A 20,348-nucleotide genomic window follows, 5' to 3' on the forward strand; every position below is an offset into this window, starting at 1 on the left:
ACCAAATAAGATAATTTTACTCTTATTGTTTTAAATTACGTTTATATTATTATTATCACTATTATTATTATTATTATATTTCTTACTATTATATACATACCCAATGATATTTTGAAATACTGGCAAAACTATAATGGGTATACTTGAAGATTTTGATGACATATTTCTACAGACAGTAATAAAAAAATAGCATTTTAATAGATATTCAGCTGACATTTCACTAGGAAGAATGGCTTACGAATCACAGCTTAATAAACATCTTGCACTGAATAGCAAAGTATTCAAGAACCTGATATATATATATATATATTCTAGATCAAATCATTTCTATATTTATTTTTTAAGGTTTATTTTAAAAATGTTTTAGGGTACAATAATATGCTGAAATAAATCCATTTGATGTTGCATATAATGGCAGTGGGACACCCGCATAGTAAAAAGATTCACATTTTAGTATTTACTTCTATAAAATAATCCAAGGAAACACACGTTTTAAGAAAATAGTATTTAGACTTCTTTTGCATCAAGGAAAATGGGTAATATATTGTTCAATCACTAATATAGAGTGTCTCAAAATTAAACATACATGCTTTCCAGCTTAGTGTTGAACTAGACCTTATCCATAGATACCTCTGGATGTTTACGGCATCACTACGTGTACACAGTGATTGAGCTACTGAAGTGGTAACTGTGTCAGTTCAGAATATGATGCATTTTAGAATCAATAAGAAGCTGACAAAAAAGGTTCCCTTTCCTCCTGTATTTCTGTCCATTCCTATCTTGTCAAGATGTTTGTCCTTGTATATTTCACCTTATGTGTTATATATGCTCAGTATCTTTTTATTTGGTTAGTTTTGTACTTTGCTTGCTAATATATATTTTTACAGTAGCAGGATATTCCACAGTGTGTGTGTGTGAGTGTGTGAGTGTGTGTGTGTGTGTGTGTGTGTGTGTGTGTGTGTGTGTGTGTGTGTGTGTAGAATATATATATATATATGAGAATATTAAAACTTGGCAGTTTTTTCTTTATAAGGAAATGGTATATTGTCTAGAGATGCTCAGGCTCGGTTCCTTGAGAACCGAACACACCCAAACTTAGCAGGTCCAAGTACCGACCAGAGCCGGCTCGGAACTCTAGTGCACCCTCGGAATTGAAAACGAGGCAAAACATCACTGTTACTTCGATGGATCTCGCGAGTTTTTGATTCTATAAGTACCGCCCTCCACGGCGATCCAGCGCCATTTCACAGAGGGACAAACAGGGGGTAGCACAGTTCTTGGCAGTCTCTAGTGCAGTTGGGCAGCGTCAATGGTAGAAAAGAAAGAGGAGGGGTAGCAGTGTTCTTCAAAGTCTCCAGTGTCATTCAGGAGAGCTCTATTGCTCCATTTTAAAAGGAGACAGTAAGCAATTTCATTGAGCTTGTGATTTCACTGCTGTCTGATTTCAAGTGCTGTTTGTTTAAAGTGTGGAGTTAGATCCAGTAAGGATTGCTGTGCTGTGTTGAGAGAGTGATATAGTTTGGGGAATTATTCTGTGTGTTTATTGAAGAGGATTCGTTTTTCTGTGTGTTATTAAGTGTCCCTTTTTTCTTTTTCTTTTTTTCTCTTTTTTCTTCTTTCTGTTAGAGCTAGTGGGTGTGGTTTAATTGCATAAGTAAATACAGCTGGTTAGTGCAAGCTCTATTTAACAGGAGGTAGTAAACAATTTCATTGAGCTTGTGATTTCACTGCTGTCTGATTTCAAGTGCTGTTTGTTTAAAGTGTGGACTTAGATCCAGTAAGGAGTTGAATCCAGGAAGGGGTTTAATATGGTAAGTGGCTAGCAAATGTTAGTACTCTCAAGTTCACTGTAGGCTATAAGAAGTTAGGTTAGCCAGGCAGGTTGTGGTGGTAGGGGATTCAATTATTAGGAAGGTAGATAGGGCAATCTGCTACCGGGACCGTGCATGCCGAACAGTGTGTTGTCTCCCGGGTGTTTGGGCTCGGCATATTGCGGATCGGGTGGACGGATTGTTGGGAGGGGCTGGGAATGACCCAGCGGTTTTGGTGCATGTTGGCACCAATGACCGAGTTAGAGGAAGAAGGGATGTCCTAAAGAATGATTTCAGGGACACAGGTCGCAAACTTAAGGCAAGGACATTCAAGGTAGTATTTTCAGAAATACTACCTGTGCCACGCGCTAGTCCAGGGAGGCAGCAGGAGATTAGGGAGGTTAATGCGTGGCTAAAAGATTGGTGTAGGAAGGAGGGTTTTGGATTCTTAGAGCACTGGGCTGATTTCTCGGTCAGTTGCCATCTTTATTGTCGTGATGGATTGCCCCTAAATGAGGAGGGGGCTGCAGTGCTAGGGAAGAGGATGGTTAGAAGGTTGGAGGAGATTTTAAACTAGGCTCCGGGGGGAGGGGCAAGCAAGCATTGATGGGATATACATTGAGAGTAGTAAGGTTGAATTTAACAAGAGTCAAGGAGGTGGAGAGGGGGGAAAGGGAAGCATAGCCAATAAGGAGAGGCCCTTTTTAAAACAAAAAGAAATACCTAAGGGAGGCAATAGACTTAAGTGTATGCTTGCAAATGCAAGAAGCCTGGCAGGTAAAATGGGGGAGTTACAGCTAGTAGCAATGAATGAGCTGTATGATATTATAGGTATTACGGAGAACTTGGAAGGCGATTCTCTCTTCAGGAGGGATAGGGTGAATAAAAGGGGAGGAGGAGTATGTCTTTATATTAAGCCAGAATTAAAACCAAGTATTCAGGAAGTTATATATGAGAATATTGGTGATAATATAGAGGCATTGTGGGTGGAAATATCCAGCGGAGGAAAAAGTTCAGAGAAGTTGCTGATATTGATATGCTATAAACCGCCAGATATTAGTACGATTGAGGAAGCCCAACTTCTACAGCAAATTGAAAAGGCTACACAACTAGGTCAAATTTTAATTATGGGGGATTTTAATTATCCGGACATTGATTGGAGTACTGAGATATGCGATACAGCTAGGGGAAATAGGTTTCTGAGCACGCTAAAAGACCATTACATGTCCAATTAGTAGAGGAACCAACTAGGAACCGGACTATACTGGACCTAGTAATAACAAACAATGTAGACGTAATATCAAATATTCAAATAAGGGAGCACTTGGGAAACAGTGATCATAATATGATCTCATTTGAAATTAGTTTCCAGAAGCAACGGTATAAGGGATCAACTAGGACTTTAAACTTTAGAAAGGCAAATTTTAATATGCTAAAGGAGTCTATAAAGAGCATAGACTGGAACAAAGCCTTTGAAGAAAAAAATACGGAAGAAAAGTGGGCTGTTTTTAAAATGTTGTTGGAAACATACACGTATAAGTTAATTCCATGGGAAATAAATGTAAAAGAATTAAGTCTAAACCAATGTGGCTGAATAAAAATGTAAGGGAAGAAATGCAAAGGAATAAGCATGCATTTAAATTGTTTAAGTCTGAAGGGTCAGAGGAGTCATTCTGGTACAAGGAATGTAATAAAACATGCAAAAAGGATATTAGATTGGCTAAATTAGAAAATGAAAGGCACGTTGCAAAAGAAAGTAAGACAAACCCCAAAAAGTTTTTTAAGTATATAAATGACAAAAGGATTAAAAAAGATAATATAGGACCCCTAAGAAGTGAGATGGGTGAAATGATAAATGATACTAAGGAAAAATCAGAGGTATTAAACACTTTCTTTTCTTCAGTATTTACCAGAGAGGAACAAATGGTAGAAGAAATACATAAAAATGGAAATGAAACCATGCCGTTAATTAATACTTGTTGTCAGAGGAAGAAGTCCAAAGGCGACTGAAGAAAATTAAGATAAATAAAGCTCCAGGTCCAGATGGCATACACCCAAGGGTCCTTATGGAGTTAAACTCGGAAATAGCTAGACCGCTATTCTTAATTTTCAGAGATTCAATCTCATCAGGCTTAGTACCAAGGGACTGGTGAATAGCAGATGTGGTGCCGTTGTTTAAAAAGGGGACGAGATCACAACCAGGGAATTATAGACCTGTAAGCCTGACATCAATAGTGGGGAAACTACTGGAAGGTATTTAAAGGGATAGTATTCAGGATTACTTGGTACGCCATAAAATTATTAATGGAAAACAACATGGATTTGTGAGGGATAGGTCATGTCAAACTAATCTAATTAGTTTCTACGAGGAAGTTAGTGGAAACTTAGACCAGGGCAGCACAGTAGATGTGGTCTACTTAGATTTTGCAAAGGCCTTTGATACAGTGCCACACAAGAGGTTGGTTTACAAAATTAGGGAAATGGGTCTAGGAATCAACATTTGTACTTGGATCGAAAACTGGTTAGAGAATAGGGAACAGAGAGTTGTGATAAATGGAACATTTTCTAATTGGTCAAAAGTCTTAAGTGGAGTACCTCAAGGTTCCATGCTGGGGCCACTCCTTTTTAATATATTCATTAATGACCTTGGTGATGGTCTAGAGAGTAAAGTTTCTATTTAATAAAATCAGAGCAAGATGTAGCTTCTCTACAGAGGGACTTAAATAAACTGGAGGATTGGGCGGCCAAATGGAATATGAGGTTTACACAGATAAATGTAAGGTAATGCATTCAGGGATCAAAAACAAGAATGTAATCTATAAATTAAATGGAATTAATTTAGGAGAATCTATAATGGAAAAGGATTTGGGAGTGATTGTAGACAGTAGACTTAGCAATAGTGCTCAATGTCAAGCAGCAGCTTCAAGGGCAAACAAAGTATTGGCATGCATAAAAAGGGGCATAGATGCAAGGGAAGACAGTGTAATTTTGCCACTGTATAAATCGTTGGTAAGACCTCATCTTGAATATGCAGTACAGTTCTGGGCACCACTCTATAAAAAAGATAATTTGGAACTAGAAAGGGTTCAGAGAAGGGCGACAAAATTGATAAAGGGTATGGAGTCATTAAGTTATGAGGAAAGGTTAGCCAGTTTAGGCATGTTTACTTTAGAAAAGAGGCGTCTAAGGGGAGATATGATTACTATGTACAAATACATTAGGGGTCAATACAGAGAACTTTCATGGGAACTTTTTATCCCAAGAACTATACACAGGACACGTGGTCACCCCCTAAGGTTAGAGGAGAGGAAATTTCACGACCAGCAAAGGAAGGGGTTCTTTACAGTAAGGGCAGTCAAGATATGGAATTCATTGCCAGGGAAGGTTGTGATGGCAGATTCAATAGATATGTTTAAGAAAGGGTTAGACAAATTTTTAGCGGAAAGGTGTATCCAAGGATACGACCGTTCATTAAAATGTAGGATAGTAGTGGATATAGGGTAAAAATAGGACTGCAATATTGAGTCTGGGGGGATTTTCACGATTGAAACAGATTGGCGGTTGCTTACTCTGGATGAATTTCAAATATAAGTGCAGGATCGCAGGAGATCCAAAATAGGTTGAACTTGATGGACTGGTGTCTTTTTCAACCTCATCAACTATGTTACTATGCTAATGGTCATGGCTGAAATAGAAATAATAGGACTGGCAGTCTTGGTCTAAATCTGCAGTCACATTGTACTGTATTATATAAGTAACATACAAACAGGAGAGCTCCATTGCAAATTGTCATTGCTGAAATAGAAATAATAGATCTGGCAGGCTTGGTCTTCTAAATCTGCAGTCATACTGTACGTGTTATATAGTTTAAAACACAAAGAGGAGAGCTCCATTGCTTATTGTCATTGCTGAAATAGAAATAATAGATCTGGCAGGCTTGGTCTTCTAAATCTGCAGCCATACTGTACGTGTTATACAGTTTAAAACACAATGAGGAGAGCTTCATTGCTAATTGTCATTGCTGAAATAGAAATAATAGTGCCGGAAGGCTTGGTCTTCTAAATCTACAGTCACATTGTACTGTATTATATAGGTAACTCACAAAGAGGAGAGCTCCATTGCTCCATTGCTAATTATCATTGCTGAAATAGAAATAATAGGGCTGGCAGTCTTGGTCTTCTAAATCTGCAGTCACATTGTACTGTGTTTTATAGGTAAAACACAAGAAGAGAGCTCCATTACTCTATTGCTAATTGTCATTGCTGAAATACTAATAAGAGGGCTGGCAGTCTTGGTCTAAATCCGCAGTCAAATTGTATCATGTTATATACGTGATCTGACTGGCGACATGGCGACTATGCTAGTATTAGGTCTGTGCCCAATATCCACTATTAATGCAGCTGGTTTTAGACAGTTACTTGAGGTCTTGTGTACTCATTACCAAATTCCATCACAACACCATTTTACTAGAAAAGCTATTCCTTACCTCTACCAGAAGGTTCGTAAAAATGTAGGTATTGGGCTACAAAATGCCTTTCTACCCACTGTACACTTTATCATCATCATCATCATCTATTTATTTATATAGCACCATTAATTCTGCAGATAACCACAGATATGTGGACAAGTGGAACTGGGCAAACTAAAGATTATATGACTGTGACAGCTCACTGGGTTGGTAATTCACCTTCACCAGCAGAAACAGCAACAGCATGTATCCAAGAATGTCACATTTGTCAGAGGCAGGCTACTCTGTGTATCACCAGCTTCACTAAGAGGCATACAGCTGACAATCTGTTACAAAAACTAAGGGATGTCATTGCAAAATGGCTTATCCCACTTGGACTCTCCTCAGGATATGTAATTTATGATAACACCACCAATATTGTGAGAGCACTACAGCTGGGTGAATTCCATCACATTCCCTGTTTTGCTCATGCAATAAACTTGGTGGTGCAGAGCTGTTTAAAAATGACAGGGATGTGCAGGAGATGCTGTCTGTGGCCCATAAAATATCTGCCCATTTCCAGCATTCGGCAACAGCATGTAGGAGATTGCAGCAGCTACAAAAGCAATTTAATTTGCCCTGCCACCAACTGAAGCAAGAGGTGTTGACAAGGTAGAATTCCACCCTGTATATGCTTCTGCGGATGGAGGAACAGTGAAAAGCCATCCACGCTTACTCCACAAGTCATGACATTGGAAAAGGAGGGGGGATGTATTTTACTCAAGCGCAGTGGAGAATACTTTCCGTGTTGTGCAAGGTGCTGAAACCATTCAAAGCAGTCACCTGTGAAGTGAGTGCAGACACTGCTAGTTTGAGTCAAGTGATTCCCTTAATTAGACTTTTGGAAAAGCAGATTGAGTAACTGAAGGAGGAGATGAAACAAAGCAATTACGCTAATTATGTCGGACTTGTAGATCAAGTACTTTATTCGCTTCGCCAGGACCCAAGAGTTATCAAAATCTTGAAATTGGATCACCACATTTTGGCGACTATGCTTGAACCTAGGTTTAAGAGCTATGTCTTCCATTTGTTTCCAACTGACCCGGATCTGAAGAGTCGCAAGGAGCTGCTGGTAAGCAAGATGACAGCTAAAGTGTTACATGACAGGATGGCGTCTCATCCTTCAGTTTCTCACTGACTGCTGCAGAGAAAATACTTAGCTTTCCCCAGAGACCCAGGGATGATGCAGATGACTCAGCACAACATTTTGACATCTGGTCTGTTCTAACAGAATTGACCAAAATACGTGACACCTCTGCCGTAACTCCACCTGATCCTACTATGAACATCCAAAGGATGGTGGAAGATTATCTTAATGACTCCTTAGAAATAGACACATAAAACAGTCCCTTTACATACTGGAAGGAATAAAAGGGAAGATGGAGACCCATGTACTAACTCGCTTTGTACTGCCTAAGCTGCCCACCCTCCAGTGTGTACTCGGTAAGAGTTTTCAGCATCGGCGTAGGAGGCTTCTTCCTCAAAATGTGGAAAAGATGATGTTTATAAAAATGAACTTCAAGTTCCACGAGGTAGGCCTTTTCCAACAATTACATCAAAATACTGAGACTTCTGTAGTGGTGGATTCCAGCGGTGATGAATTAATAATGTGTGAGGAAGATGCAGTGTCGGACTGGGGCATGAAGGGCCCACCGGGGAATGCAACACTAGGGGCCCACCAAAGGGGGTGTGGTCAGCCATCATAGAGGCGGGACCAGACACTAGAGGGGGAGTGGTCAGTCCACGAAGGACAGCTAGCACCTTAGTGCAGTATATAAAGAATTGGCCTGACATGCAGTAACCCCTGTCTTATCTGCAAAGGAACTGTGTTTACTTTCATCAAATCAATGCAAAGCTCTGTGCAGTTTTACCTGTTTGTTTTTATGTTATGCTGGATTGTCTCCAGGTTAAAGCAAAGCTGCTGATCAATTTTGCTGCCTGTAATTTGACATTAAAGCTGCCAATGTAATATAGATTAATCTGTTCACTGCCGCCACAGGATGGACTCGATATACAGCTGCTAAACAACTGATTGGAGGACTCCTTTTTTTGTTTTGAGTTAAAGTGCACCCAACACATACACACAGAGGGAGACGGCCATTTTGTAATCCAGAGAATACAGACCAAAATGTTTCCTTCCATGTGTCACAAAACACTGCTCCCAAAATCACACCTAATTTATTATTGCAGTTACCTGTGATAAACACTTCTCCTGACAATATAAGACTGTTGAGGTAAAGCCAGACAGCCGGCAACCCCACACAGCACTTCAGAAACACCACAGAATTCATGGAAGATCACCGTCTCTAGTATATAAGATACCAACACTCAAATCTTCAAACTTGTAATTCTGTGGAACTGGATTACTATTAGAGGTGCTGGAGATGCCATTGGATCAGTCACCTTATCTTCTCCGTTAACACCCTCCACCCACTACCAATACTTGGGCAAACACTATTTCTAGATTCTCTTAATGGTAGCTAATGCCATAAATATACTAAACACTGATTTCCCTTTAAACTGGACCCTTCTCCTATCAATTCTCTCGCTGGCCATAGTTTAGTTCATGGTTTGCATAAGTCAATGCATATTTCCATTTGTAAACTCATTAGTAAATTTGACTGAATGTATGCCTTAAAGTCAAGCATAATTCTACATTTATAGCCATAGTTGCTGCACTAACAAAAGGACCCTGAGAATTGACATCCACTATTCCCTAAACAAGTATGTGTTAGTTTTGCATCATTAGGAGTATCTCTTTTTATCCCTTTCACAGAATATATTTCTAGTGCAAAATCCATTTGAATGTCCTGTCACACAGTTATGGTACACACACATACATACATATATATATATATATATATATATATATATATATATATATATATATATATATAATCATCATCACCATTTATTTATATAGCGCCACTGATTCCACAGCGCTGTACAGAGAACTCATTCACATCTGTCCCTGCCCCATTGGAGCTTACAGTCTAAATTCCCTAATATAGACTAGCACAAACAAATAAACAATATAAGCAACTGGTTAATACTTACCCAAAAGTTGATTGCTGCAGTCTCTCTCCTCTTCTCCCTTCAGCGGTGCGGGAACATCAGCGGCTCTTTCCCCAGGATAACACTAGATTTAGAACTGTAAGTGATATTACGATGTAATAAAAGACTGCTTTACGGCGGCAGACATGTTTGTGAAGACCAGCACGTGTGTAAAGTAAACATTAGCACATTCCTTCCTACAATAAATAAAGTCTCCTAAACTCTAGTCTGTGTTATCACTGGTGCATTGTGCGGCCATGTATAGTATGGAGAAGTCCCTTCATCTGGAAGAGAGCTGGTTATATGATGGAAATGAGGAGAATGCAGCAGTCACAGATGTTGTATCTCTGCTGGTTTTACCAGGGTCTGTGCACTCCGCTGCCAGAGATTGCAGGGAGAGGAAAACATGGAGCAAAGGAGCCCGTGGACGGGATAACCCAGATACACTCATGTATCCAATATATGTCAGTGGCTGCTGCATCTGCCACTGGATGTAAGTGGAATATATATTTTATTAATCATTACACAGGTCATATGTTAGAAATGTTAGAAATAAAAGTCTCTGTACCTAATGGTTTGTTTTTTTTGCCAAAACCGGATTGCCATCAGAATAATCCAGAGGTGTCAGCCTTGATCCCTGCACTTAATCAGCTGACAGGGTGAGGGGGCGGGTCACATGATCGCAGCTGCGATCGCATGTGAAAGATGACTGGCTGTCAGTGACCGCCAGTCATCTTTCAATTTGCGATCGCAGCTGTGATCGCAATTGAGCAGGGGCGACACATCGGGGACGATGTGAGGGGCCTCCAGGTAAGCTCCGCCCACTGCTGCAAGGGGGTGTGGCCGTACGGTAGCTGGGCCTATTGGTGGCTTAACCGGTATCCCGCTGGGCCAGTCCGACCCTGGGATGATGTACAAACTGATGAGGTGAAGATGAGGCTGAGGACAACAACATCTTGCTACAGTAGAGTTTATTAACAGCACTGTTACCTTAGGTGCCTTAAATCCATTGTTAGCTTGTTTTGTGGGGGCCTAAACAAACCAAGCACATCAGCCTCAAAAGTGGCACTCCTTGTCGCTGAAGTGATTGGTTTGTTAAAGTGTGCATGTCCTTTTTAAGATCCAACAGAAGGGTGAGTGGGAGGGCCCAAGGACAATTCCATATTTCACCACTTTTCCTTTCAGCTACCAGTGTGCCAATGTTACCTACATGTGCTATATACTGTTGTGTGCTTTGTAAAAATCTTAGACACCCACTGATGATGCAGATGACTCGACACAACATTTTGACAACTGGTCTTGTCTACTGTTAAAGAATTGACCAGAATTAGTGACACCTCTGCTGTAACTCCACCTGATCCTACTACTAACTATCAACATTCAAAGAATCGTGGAGGATTATTTTTAAATTTTTTGAACGGTATAAAGACAACAGTTTTATTAACAAAGAACAACGTTGCCTGCAGAAGTAAGCATGGATGTCTAAATAGACGTGTATATGGATTACCTATATATATATATATATATATATATATATATATATATATATACTACTATGGTGTTTTTTACTTCTCATGGATTCACCTTTGTGGATTGCCAGATTGCCATAGGACCTTTAAATGAAACAGTTTAATATACCGAAACATATGAATTCATAATGGAAGGCATTGAGTCTTTTTAATTTCAATATTGATACTAGTGTGCATTCTCCCATTGTTTTAGAGAACTAGGGGCCTGATTCATTAAGGATCTTAACTTGAGAAACTACTTATTTCAGTCTCCTGGACAAAACCATGTTACATTGCAAGGGGTGCAAATTAGTATTCTGTTTTGCACATAAGTTAAATACTGACTGTTTTTTCATGTAGCACACACATATTAACTTTAAATTTCAGTGTACAAATAAGCTATCAAGTATTTGTGTGCTACATGAAAAAACAGTCAGTATTTAACTTATGTGCAAAACAGAATACCAATTTGCATCCCTTACATTGTAACATGGATTTGTCCAAGAGTTCTAAATGAGAAGTTTCTCAAGTGAAGATCCTTAATGAATCAGGCCCTAGGTTATTATTCTTCTGAGATTATGGATCTTAGGTAGTAGCAGCACAAATGAGTTTTAATAATTTCTTTATTGGAATTTGATTATGAAGTCAGATTTTGATTTGATGCACAGTGGCAATATATTATATACATACTTTTATTTTTCACATATAATATATACACAGGTAAGGTACAATGTAGTCTACCCTACAACTCACATTCCACAATTAATTTATGGTTTACATGAAGGGGTTCTATATTGTCACCTGATGGTCATAACTGGCATTTTGGTAATGCAGCCTTTTCAATTTCTTAGCAGCTCATGGCCAATATTTTTTAGCTTGAAGGATATCAGGCACCTGTAACCTGCCCGCCCTCCAATCACAACAATGAACAACCTTAAACTGCACTGAATATGTTCTACTCATCTTAGCAAAGTTATTAAAATAGAATATTCATTGTAGTGTCCCATGAAATTACCAGATAGTGTCAGCTAGAGATTAGCAAAGTTGCTACAAAATTTTACAGGCTGTTTTCTCAGAAGTTCCAGCAATACAATGTTTGACATAATTATTGCTTATTCTTTCACAGTCTGCATACTGCTATTACATATAATCTATTAATAGAGCTAAGGTGATTGTCAGTTTGTTCTGCTGTATGTGTGTTTGGGGTAGGACTGGAAATACTTACATTTAATTGAGTTCTACTTTAGCCATTTTAAATGCCTGCTCTCTCTGACCAATGACTTACAAGATAATAATGATATTTCAGCAAATATACCGGCAGACTTTTTCCCACTGGCAACGTTGCAATGATTGTGTTCATTTCAATTATTTCCAATAAATTATTACACACTACAAAACTTTGCACAAATCATAGAACAATATTTCATAAACTTTTGAACTAATGAAGATGTTTGGCTATGCATTATAAAAACATTGTATTTACCACCTTTTCAGGCAGCCTGTATTATGATGGCCAAGTTTATAATGGCATGTATGCAAAATTATAGCAGCACTCAAAGTCACTAAACGTAAAGTTGCTGATTTAAGAAAATTGCAGCGTTAAGCAAATAGATAAAAAACATATTAAGATATCATGCATACTTATTAATAATAATAATTTCAATTTTGAGAGTTTCATTTTGTTCTTTACAAAATCCAAGTATCTGCACAAGCCTTCACCTTACATATAACATTATACCCCTTGTTATTTTGCAATAATAATTCATTACTGTCAGGTTTCTTTTAATTACAGACTTATCATTATTACTCTAGAAAAATCACAAGGATACTTCCTGGCGACTTTGACCATTGAGCAGTGAAGTGCTGGTTACTGTATTCTTAACGTTGCTCTTCAGAGAAGTCATTCGAATTGCAGAGGAATTAAGTAGGTAACTGGTAGACCTCTCATGACGCTTCTTTCTCCGGCAGAAAAGCTGGCTGTTAAAGTGTCTTCTAAAACTCTCACTGAGCAAATAAAGTGCAAAAGGGTTGACACAAGAGTTAGAAAAACTCAAGACACGGGCTACTAAGGTGATGATCATATGTCCCAAAGAAGGATCAATTTCATTGTAGTTAAAGGAACGGTACATGTACAACACATGGTTTGGAAACCAGCATAGTGCAAAACAGCCAACAAACACAAGAACAATTTTTGCCAGACGTTTTCGAGTTTCCATCTGCAATAAGAATATTTTAACAAGTTAGGTTTCTTGTTTGATACATACTCTTTTTACAATAATTATAAAAATGAACCACCTTCCATTGCTATGTCAGACTATGTTATCCTATCCCATTTTAAATATGTAAGACAATGTATACATTGCATTAGTTGCATTAAAAAAGGGCTGCTTCAGTACATTGCTGGGCCTTGGGGAAAGCACAGAGAATTTGGGCTCTCCGCCACTTACCAACACCTCAAATAGCCCAAATAAAATATATAAAACATAAATTTTCAGAGTTTATATTTTATGGAAAATATAATTTTCTAATACACAAAAACAACACCTGGCACTAATTAGATGGTATTCACGCCTCATGAAATCTCCAACCGCAGCTGTAAAAGGGATAGTGTGAAATCCCCTTATGGAAATGAGCTAAAGGAAAAAAATGGGTGTGTACAGAGCTGATATATGCAATCAGTATTGTGTATGCCCCTATATTTTTATATATTTTTTTATATGTTTGTCATGTGTTTTTTACATGTTTTTATGAGTGACTAAATTGTTAAATTTCAATATTGCCTTGGATATTATTTTTGGTCAATCATCTATTGATATACATCAATTGATATTCACCTGATGTACTCTCCTTTCAGCTCAGTACACACCCATTTTTTTCCTTTAAAATATAATTTTCCACTAGCAGAGAATGAATGCAAGAGTTCATTTGGTTGCCGTACAGAAAGCACGCATGTGCAGTGCAGTTTTATATAAGTGCCACCTACCATTCGGAATCAAGTTACATGCATGAAAAAAAATACTAGTTACCTAGCAACACCTAACTGATAGATAAAGGATGACACATTTGTATCTGTGGCTTTCTAGCCCCCATTCCTCTATTTAAAGATATCAAACTTTTCATGTTGTTCTTGTAATGACTCACTGATTTTCCTAGATATGGACAGAGGGGCATATTTAACTCTAGAACTACAGGTAGCCAGGGTCTGGAACTAGCCAACTTTTTTGTTGAAACACTTTATACGTGTGAATCCAAAGATAAAAAGTAAAATACATTTTGAAAAATAGCAAGTGTACCCTACTGTAAATATGCACTTTTTTTTTATATACGTTGTGGCTACAACCAGCTCTTGCTGACAACACCGTTTAATGTCTTGTCAAAAATACGCCAAATTTTTCTTATGTAAAGGAACCTAGCAGAGTCACAGAACGACTCACACTTACACATATACACTCTAAGAGAGAAACTATCACTAGACCGAGAATTCAGAAAGTCCAGAGGACACATATTTTACTTTGTTTATGTGGTAGAGGGTTGCACTGAATTTTCTGTGACTGATTTTCACTTTGACCCAAAACCCGTGGTCTTCTTGTTATAGTGGGAACCAGCCCAGACTGTTTGCTGCTGCTGCAGAGGTTGCTTTTTTTTTCTTTAGGGTTAATTTAATCAAAAGCCATATTAAGTAAATAAACGAGTAGTGTGTGTCCATAGGGAACATGGATTGTAAGCTCCACTGAGGCAGGGACTGATGTGAATTATTAAATATTCTCTGTGAATTGTTGTGCAATATGTTGAATCTAAATCATAGTTGCCAACATTGGCAGGTTAAGTTCCGGGAGGTCCGAGGGTCAGGTGGGCGTGTGGGGGCGGGGCTCGAATAATTGTGCCGTTAGCCGCCGTATGATGCGACCGTGATGCAGATAAGCCCCGCCTCCCCCATTCAATTTCCACCGTCGCCCGGGAATCGGGAGAATTGCCCTCTCTCCCGGGAGCCTGGGAGACTGACCCAGATTTCGGGAGTCTCCCGGATATTCCGGGAGAGTTGGTAAGTATGTGCTAAATAAGTAACAGTTAATAATTATGACTGATGACTATTTAATCCCCCCTTTCCACAGGGGAAATGGTTTGCCTGTGTAAGTGAAAAGGTTGCTCTCTTCCACCTTCAATTGCCTGGAATTTCACTTTACACAGGAGAAAGAAGTGCAATCTTATTCAGTTCCCTGTACATAATACCTTCACAAATGCTTTTCTCCAGAATCTGCTCACCATCTGAGGCTTGCAATAAGATTTTGTAACATTGAAATTCAAAGTTAAATTTGCTTCAATCCCACTGTAAATCATTTAAGCTACCATTATATCTTTGGAGAGTACAAGGAAACCAGAGCACCCAAAGAAAACACAAGCAAACACAGGAAGAACATACAAACTGCACACAATGGGCCTGAGTCATTAAGGAGAGCAAAGCATAAAAAAGGAGTATCTTTGAATCTGGGCAAAACCATGTTGCATTGGAGGGGGAAGTAAATTTAAAATGTGGGGACAGATTTATAGTTGGGGAGGGCATGTCCTAGATCAACTTTACATTTCAGTGTAAAAATAAATCTATCAAGTATTTGTGCGCTAGATGAATAAACAGCTAGTATTTATCTGATGTGCAAAAAAATAAAGTAATTTGCCTCCCTTCCATTGTAACATGGTTTGTCCCGGAGAACATTTACTCCTTTTTCCTGCCTTACTTTCCTTAATGACTCCGGCCCAATATCATCCTGATATGGTTATAGCAGTTTAGCATAAACTCACACATAAAATCTTATGGAGCAAAGTATCAGACTGGTTTACATAATAATTATTAATATCATCATCACTGAGACACTGAACATATTACAGATTATCCTGCTTGTTATTTAATGTGTAAAACAAAAATCCATCATACTAGAAATCTTTATATGTGTCTATTCTATAGTGATTAGTATAAGGTCGAAAAGCAGTAAGTATAGACTTACCATATAACAATGCAGTATTTCGCCCACGCTTAATTACCATAACATGTAAAATGCAAATTGAGAGATGTCTCCAGCAAGAAATGATGTCAGTTCTAATGGGCAAAGTGAGACTGCCGGTTTTAAAGCGACAATGGGCGGACCCTCTGCCTGTGTAATGTAAACCGGGTGTCGGCAGGACTGCCAAGAGGAATTCAGGGCCCCGGTAAAACAAGTTCATGGGGCCCCCCTTATAGTCGAGTATGCTAAAAAAAATTGCGCCGTCGTAAGACGCTAAATTTTTCAGGGGTGTGGTCATGCAGTTGGGGGCTTGGCAAATGTGCAATTGGGGCGTGGCTAACACATCAAAATCACTAGGCTCTCAATTCGCCGGAGCGTCACATATGTCCAAGCACTCCTGACTTTCAGGACATCTAGCACCACAGTGTAGTATAGAAAGAATGCATTGTGTACACAAAGAGTTCAGTCTTGGCCTGCACCTTACATTGGGCACAACACTCACCAAAAATTGCCATTGTCCCTACTAGAATCACAACATTTCACATACTGTCCTGCTCTCTCCTACCTGTTCTTCTCACTTTCACCACCTGTGGCTGCATGTTTCTTTAGTTATGACTTGTCTGGATCCTGGAATGCTAGGGGCCCTATTTGGAAAAAAATGGCTACATTTAGATAATTCCAACCAACCCTGGCGTTAAATCAATACCACCCACGATTAATAATTAGGCCTTCCTCCAGCTCCAATATTACAATAATGTGCCCCTTCATCATCGCCATGCCTTATGATCACACTGCACCCTCCATGCTGCTTTTGCCCCCTTCACCTGGCTCCCCTTCATCACACTATACTATGCTGCTCCCCCCCTTTTTCAATCCCACTGTGCCATGCCTCCCCCCTTTTGAACCCCACTGTGCCATGCTGCCACCCATTTTTTAACCCCACTGTGCCATGCTGACCCCTGTTTTTTAACACCTCTGTGCCATGCTGACCCCTGTTTTTTAACCCCACTGTACCATGCTGACCCTTGTTTTTTAACCCCTCTGCGCCATGCTGACCCCTGTTTTTTAACCCCACTGTGCCATGCTGACCCCTGTTTTTAACCCCTCTGTGCCATGCTGACCCTTGTTTTTAACCCCTCTGTGCCATGCTGACCCCTATTTTTTAACCCCTCTGTGCCATGCTGACCCCTGTTTTTAACCCATCTGTGCCATGCTGACCCCTGTTTTTTAACACCTCTGAGCCATGCTGACCCCTGTTTTTAACCCATCTGTGCCATGCTGACTCCTGTTTTTTAACCCCTCGCCCCCCCCCCCCCGTTTTCCTCCCTTCACTTACCTTTTCTTTTCTCTTCTTTCTTGGTCTTCTTTGCTGCTCTGTGCTCCATTGCTCCAGACTGACTGAATGCCGGGTGCGACATGATGATGTCACACCCGGCATGCAGACAGTCTGAATGGAGCACAGAGCAGCAGAGAGGAGGGACGCCGGCGCCGCTATCACGTGAGTATGTTTTTGTTTTGTTTTTTTTAACTACCCTGCTCCCCCCCAACAACCGAGCACCCCCCCCCCCCGCCACACAAAAAAATAGAAAAAATCTAGTTTTGAAAAAAAAATCATCGACACAGGGGCCTGGGCCGGGCCTCCTTAAATGCCCAGGCCCGGGTAATTAGTACCCGCTCCCCCCCCTCTCGGCGGCCCTGGGTGTCGGGTCCACCCATTGCCGCTGCAAATATGTTTGGTTTTGTACTAATGGACAATTTAATGCAATTCAAGGTGCCCAATTACTTTCAGTTTTCTGGAGACCCTCCACAAATTAGCTTTGGTCCTATTTTTGCCATAATCTATAAAAAACAAAAGATTACACTGTGCAAAAGTGCACACATTACATCAAAGTGTAAACATTACATTATTTCATTCAGTTAATAAATCTTTTCAGGTTTAGCCTCATTTATGTCTTCATTATAAGGCAGAACATATTTATTACATGTGGCATTTTATTGGGCTTCAAGCTCTTTTTATATTGGCCAAAATGTGCCTAGAAAGGTGCTCCTATGCTGAAGTGATGTCACAGCCAAGCATCACACTCCCAGTCTTAGGAGCCAGAGATGCCGCCCCCTCCTCCTGCCTGTGAAGGTAAGAAGCAGCAGGGGTGGGAGCTCCAGTTCAGAGTTTGGGTTTGCCACCATGTTTAGCCCTGACAGGACCTCAAAAAGACATATTTACAATGTATAAAGCCCCAAGTGCAAACTATTATTATGAATTTAACTTAATTCCTAAAGCAGAGCAACAGTGTTTTTCTCTGTCCACAGGTGCGACAACAGAAATAGTGTAGTATTTAAACTAGAGATGCAAATAACCTGCTAGTCCACTACAGAACAATCCCTGATAATAGACCAGTTCTATTTTTGGTGCATCAATAATTAAATTCTACTGCTTTAAATGAAACAAAATGAATTGAAGAGATGCTTTAAGATAATATATTTTTGACTATTATGTAAAGCTAGTAAAGCTAGTCAATTATTTATTTTTGATATATTTAATCATTTTTTGGTTCAAAATAACATCACATTTTGTTCAAATACATTGTAAAATAGTTTTTTTTTCCAGAATGACCTTTTCGAATTGACTTAACACCTCTGAATCATTGAAATTTAGAGATTCTACAATTTTGAAATCTTTATTTAAAACTATGCAAAATGATTTATTAAAATCCACAGGGATATGTGTTGCCTTTTTTAAAGACACTTGAAAACACTCATAATATTGAATTGCTAACGCACAATGTGTCAATGGTAATGAGTTAGTAAATATTGGTAAATATATGATAAAACAACCTCTTCAGAAATCCAATGCAAACGATAGGAAATGACAGCATAAATATTGGCTTAAATAAATCTATAACATACAACACAGCAAAATAGCTCAATAACATCTTATTTTTTTACAGCAGAAAAAAACTGATTTACTAATTAGTAATTCAGAAAAAAAATAATTATTGACATTAATAAAAATGCAAAAGTAGACATGTAGATAATGCTGCAAAAAACACCATGCCATAATGGGGTGATTAATGTTGTTCCTACAATGAAAAGAAATATTATGGTAAGTACCTACTCGAGAGTAAAAAAATATAATTAACTTTAATGCCTTATTGACTTGTGCATTAGATGTAAAGCCTTTTATAACTTTTTGGTGTAAAAGCTTTTTGATCTTACATTTGTCACTATGAAGAAAGTGCTATTCGCTGTTTACTAGTTCTCCTTTGAAATGTCTCATAGTGCCTTCAGTATGAGACAAACTCAGACCTTAGAAAATTTCAGAAGTCATTATGTATTTATATTCCTGTAAAATAAGTTGAATAGTGTAACTAAGTAAAAGAGGTTAGATAAAAAAAAGATCCATTTGTACAAGAAACTTGTTCAATATATCCAATATATATGTATCAATCATGCATTAAGATATATATATATATATATATATATATATATATATACATATATATATATAATATATATATATATAAATATATATATGTATATATACGAGAACAATACAATGTAAAAGATGACGCTCAAACTCATAGATCTTAAGGCTAATAATATAGTCTGAATATATTTTTAGACACTTTTGTACAAGACGGCTGCCTTTCTTACAAACATCGGATGGTGGATCCAGTCAACTGCAGATTTCTATAGAACAAAACAGAAGGAACAAGGGTGCCCACTAGTGTAGTATCATTAAGGACATAGAATAGCCCAATACCACCAATAAGTTATTCTGCATTCCAGATAGACGTTTGCATCAAGCTCATCTGTATATATTCCAATGAATGCAGTGAATCATATGCTCAGTCCTCAAAAGCGGAGTGCCAGTAGGCAATAAAAAATAAAAAACAGAGATAGCATAGCACTGTATAGTGAAAGTATGAAAATATATATATCACCCAATAGTGTACATGCGTACCAGAAATAAAGAAAATTAAGGCTTATCTGTGTAATCTCTTGTTACTCAGATCTCTTCTGGTCCATTTTATTTCTCGTAACTAATAACAGGAGTGGAAACGTTGGAGAAGATGACACACTATTACACGCTTTCAAGCTTTTCAGTTTATCAACCTCACTGGGAACTAAAATTTTCTTCCGTAAAAAGAATTTATCCCAGATTTACGGAATAGAATTGTATACATATTCAGATTCACTGCATTCATTGGAATATATATACAGCTGAACTCGATGCAAACATCTATCTGGTACACAGAATAACTTATTGTATATGTATATATATATATATATATATATATATATATATATATATATATATATATATATATATATATATATATACACAAGTTAACTTGTGCATGATACTCATGCATTCTAGTCAAATCAAGCTACTTAAGGTGTTAAAAAGGTTCTTGTTATGCATTTGGGCCTAGCCCAGGCCTCCTCAGGGGAAGAGCGTTACTTCCCGACG

General features: G+C 38.5%; 2 protein-coding genes across 2 annotated transcripts in view; both read right to left on the bottom strand.

Annotated features, from left to right (window-relative positions):
* Positions 1 to 1,579: 1,579 nt before the first annotated feature.
* Positions 1,580 to 20,348, bottom strand: part of LRP11 (LDL receptor related protein 11) — a 498,092-nt gene continuing 479,323 nt past the window's right edge. Inside the window, exon 9 of the transcript XR_012689692.1 lies at positions 1,580 to 1,595. The gene's annotated coding sequence lies outside the window, so the exon portion shown is untranslated. The remainder of the gene's footprint in view (positions 1,596 to 20,348) is intronic.
* NMBR (neuromedin B receptor) overlaps positions 11,524 to 20,348 on the bottom strand; it is a 49,146-nt gene continuing 40,321 nt past the window's right edge. Inside the window, exon 2 of the mRNA XM_075200668.1 lies at positions 11,524 to 13,096. Coding sequence (XP_075056769.1) covers positions 12,698 to 13,096 — 399 coding nt within the window. The 3' untranslated portion in view covers positions 11,524 to 12,697. The remainder of the gene's footprint in view (positions 13,097 to 20,348) is intronic.

This window comes from Mixophyes fleayi, chromosome 3 (genome assembly GCF_038048845.1).
Source record: "Mixophyes fleayi isolate aMixFle1 chromosome 3, aMixFle1.hap1, whole genome shotgun sequence".
NCBI classification, from domain to species: domain Eukaryota; kingdom Metazoa; phylum Chordata; class Amphibia; order Anura; family Limnodynastidae; genus Mixophyes; species Mixophyes fleayi.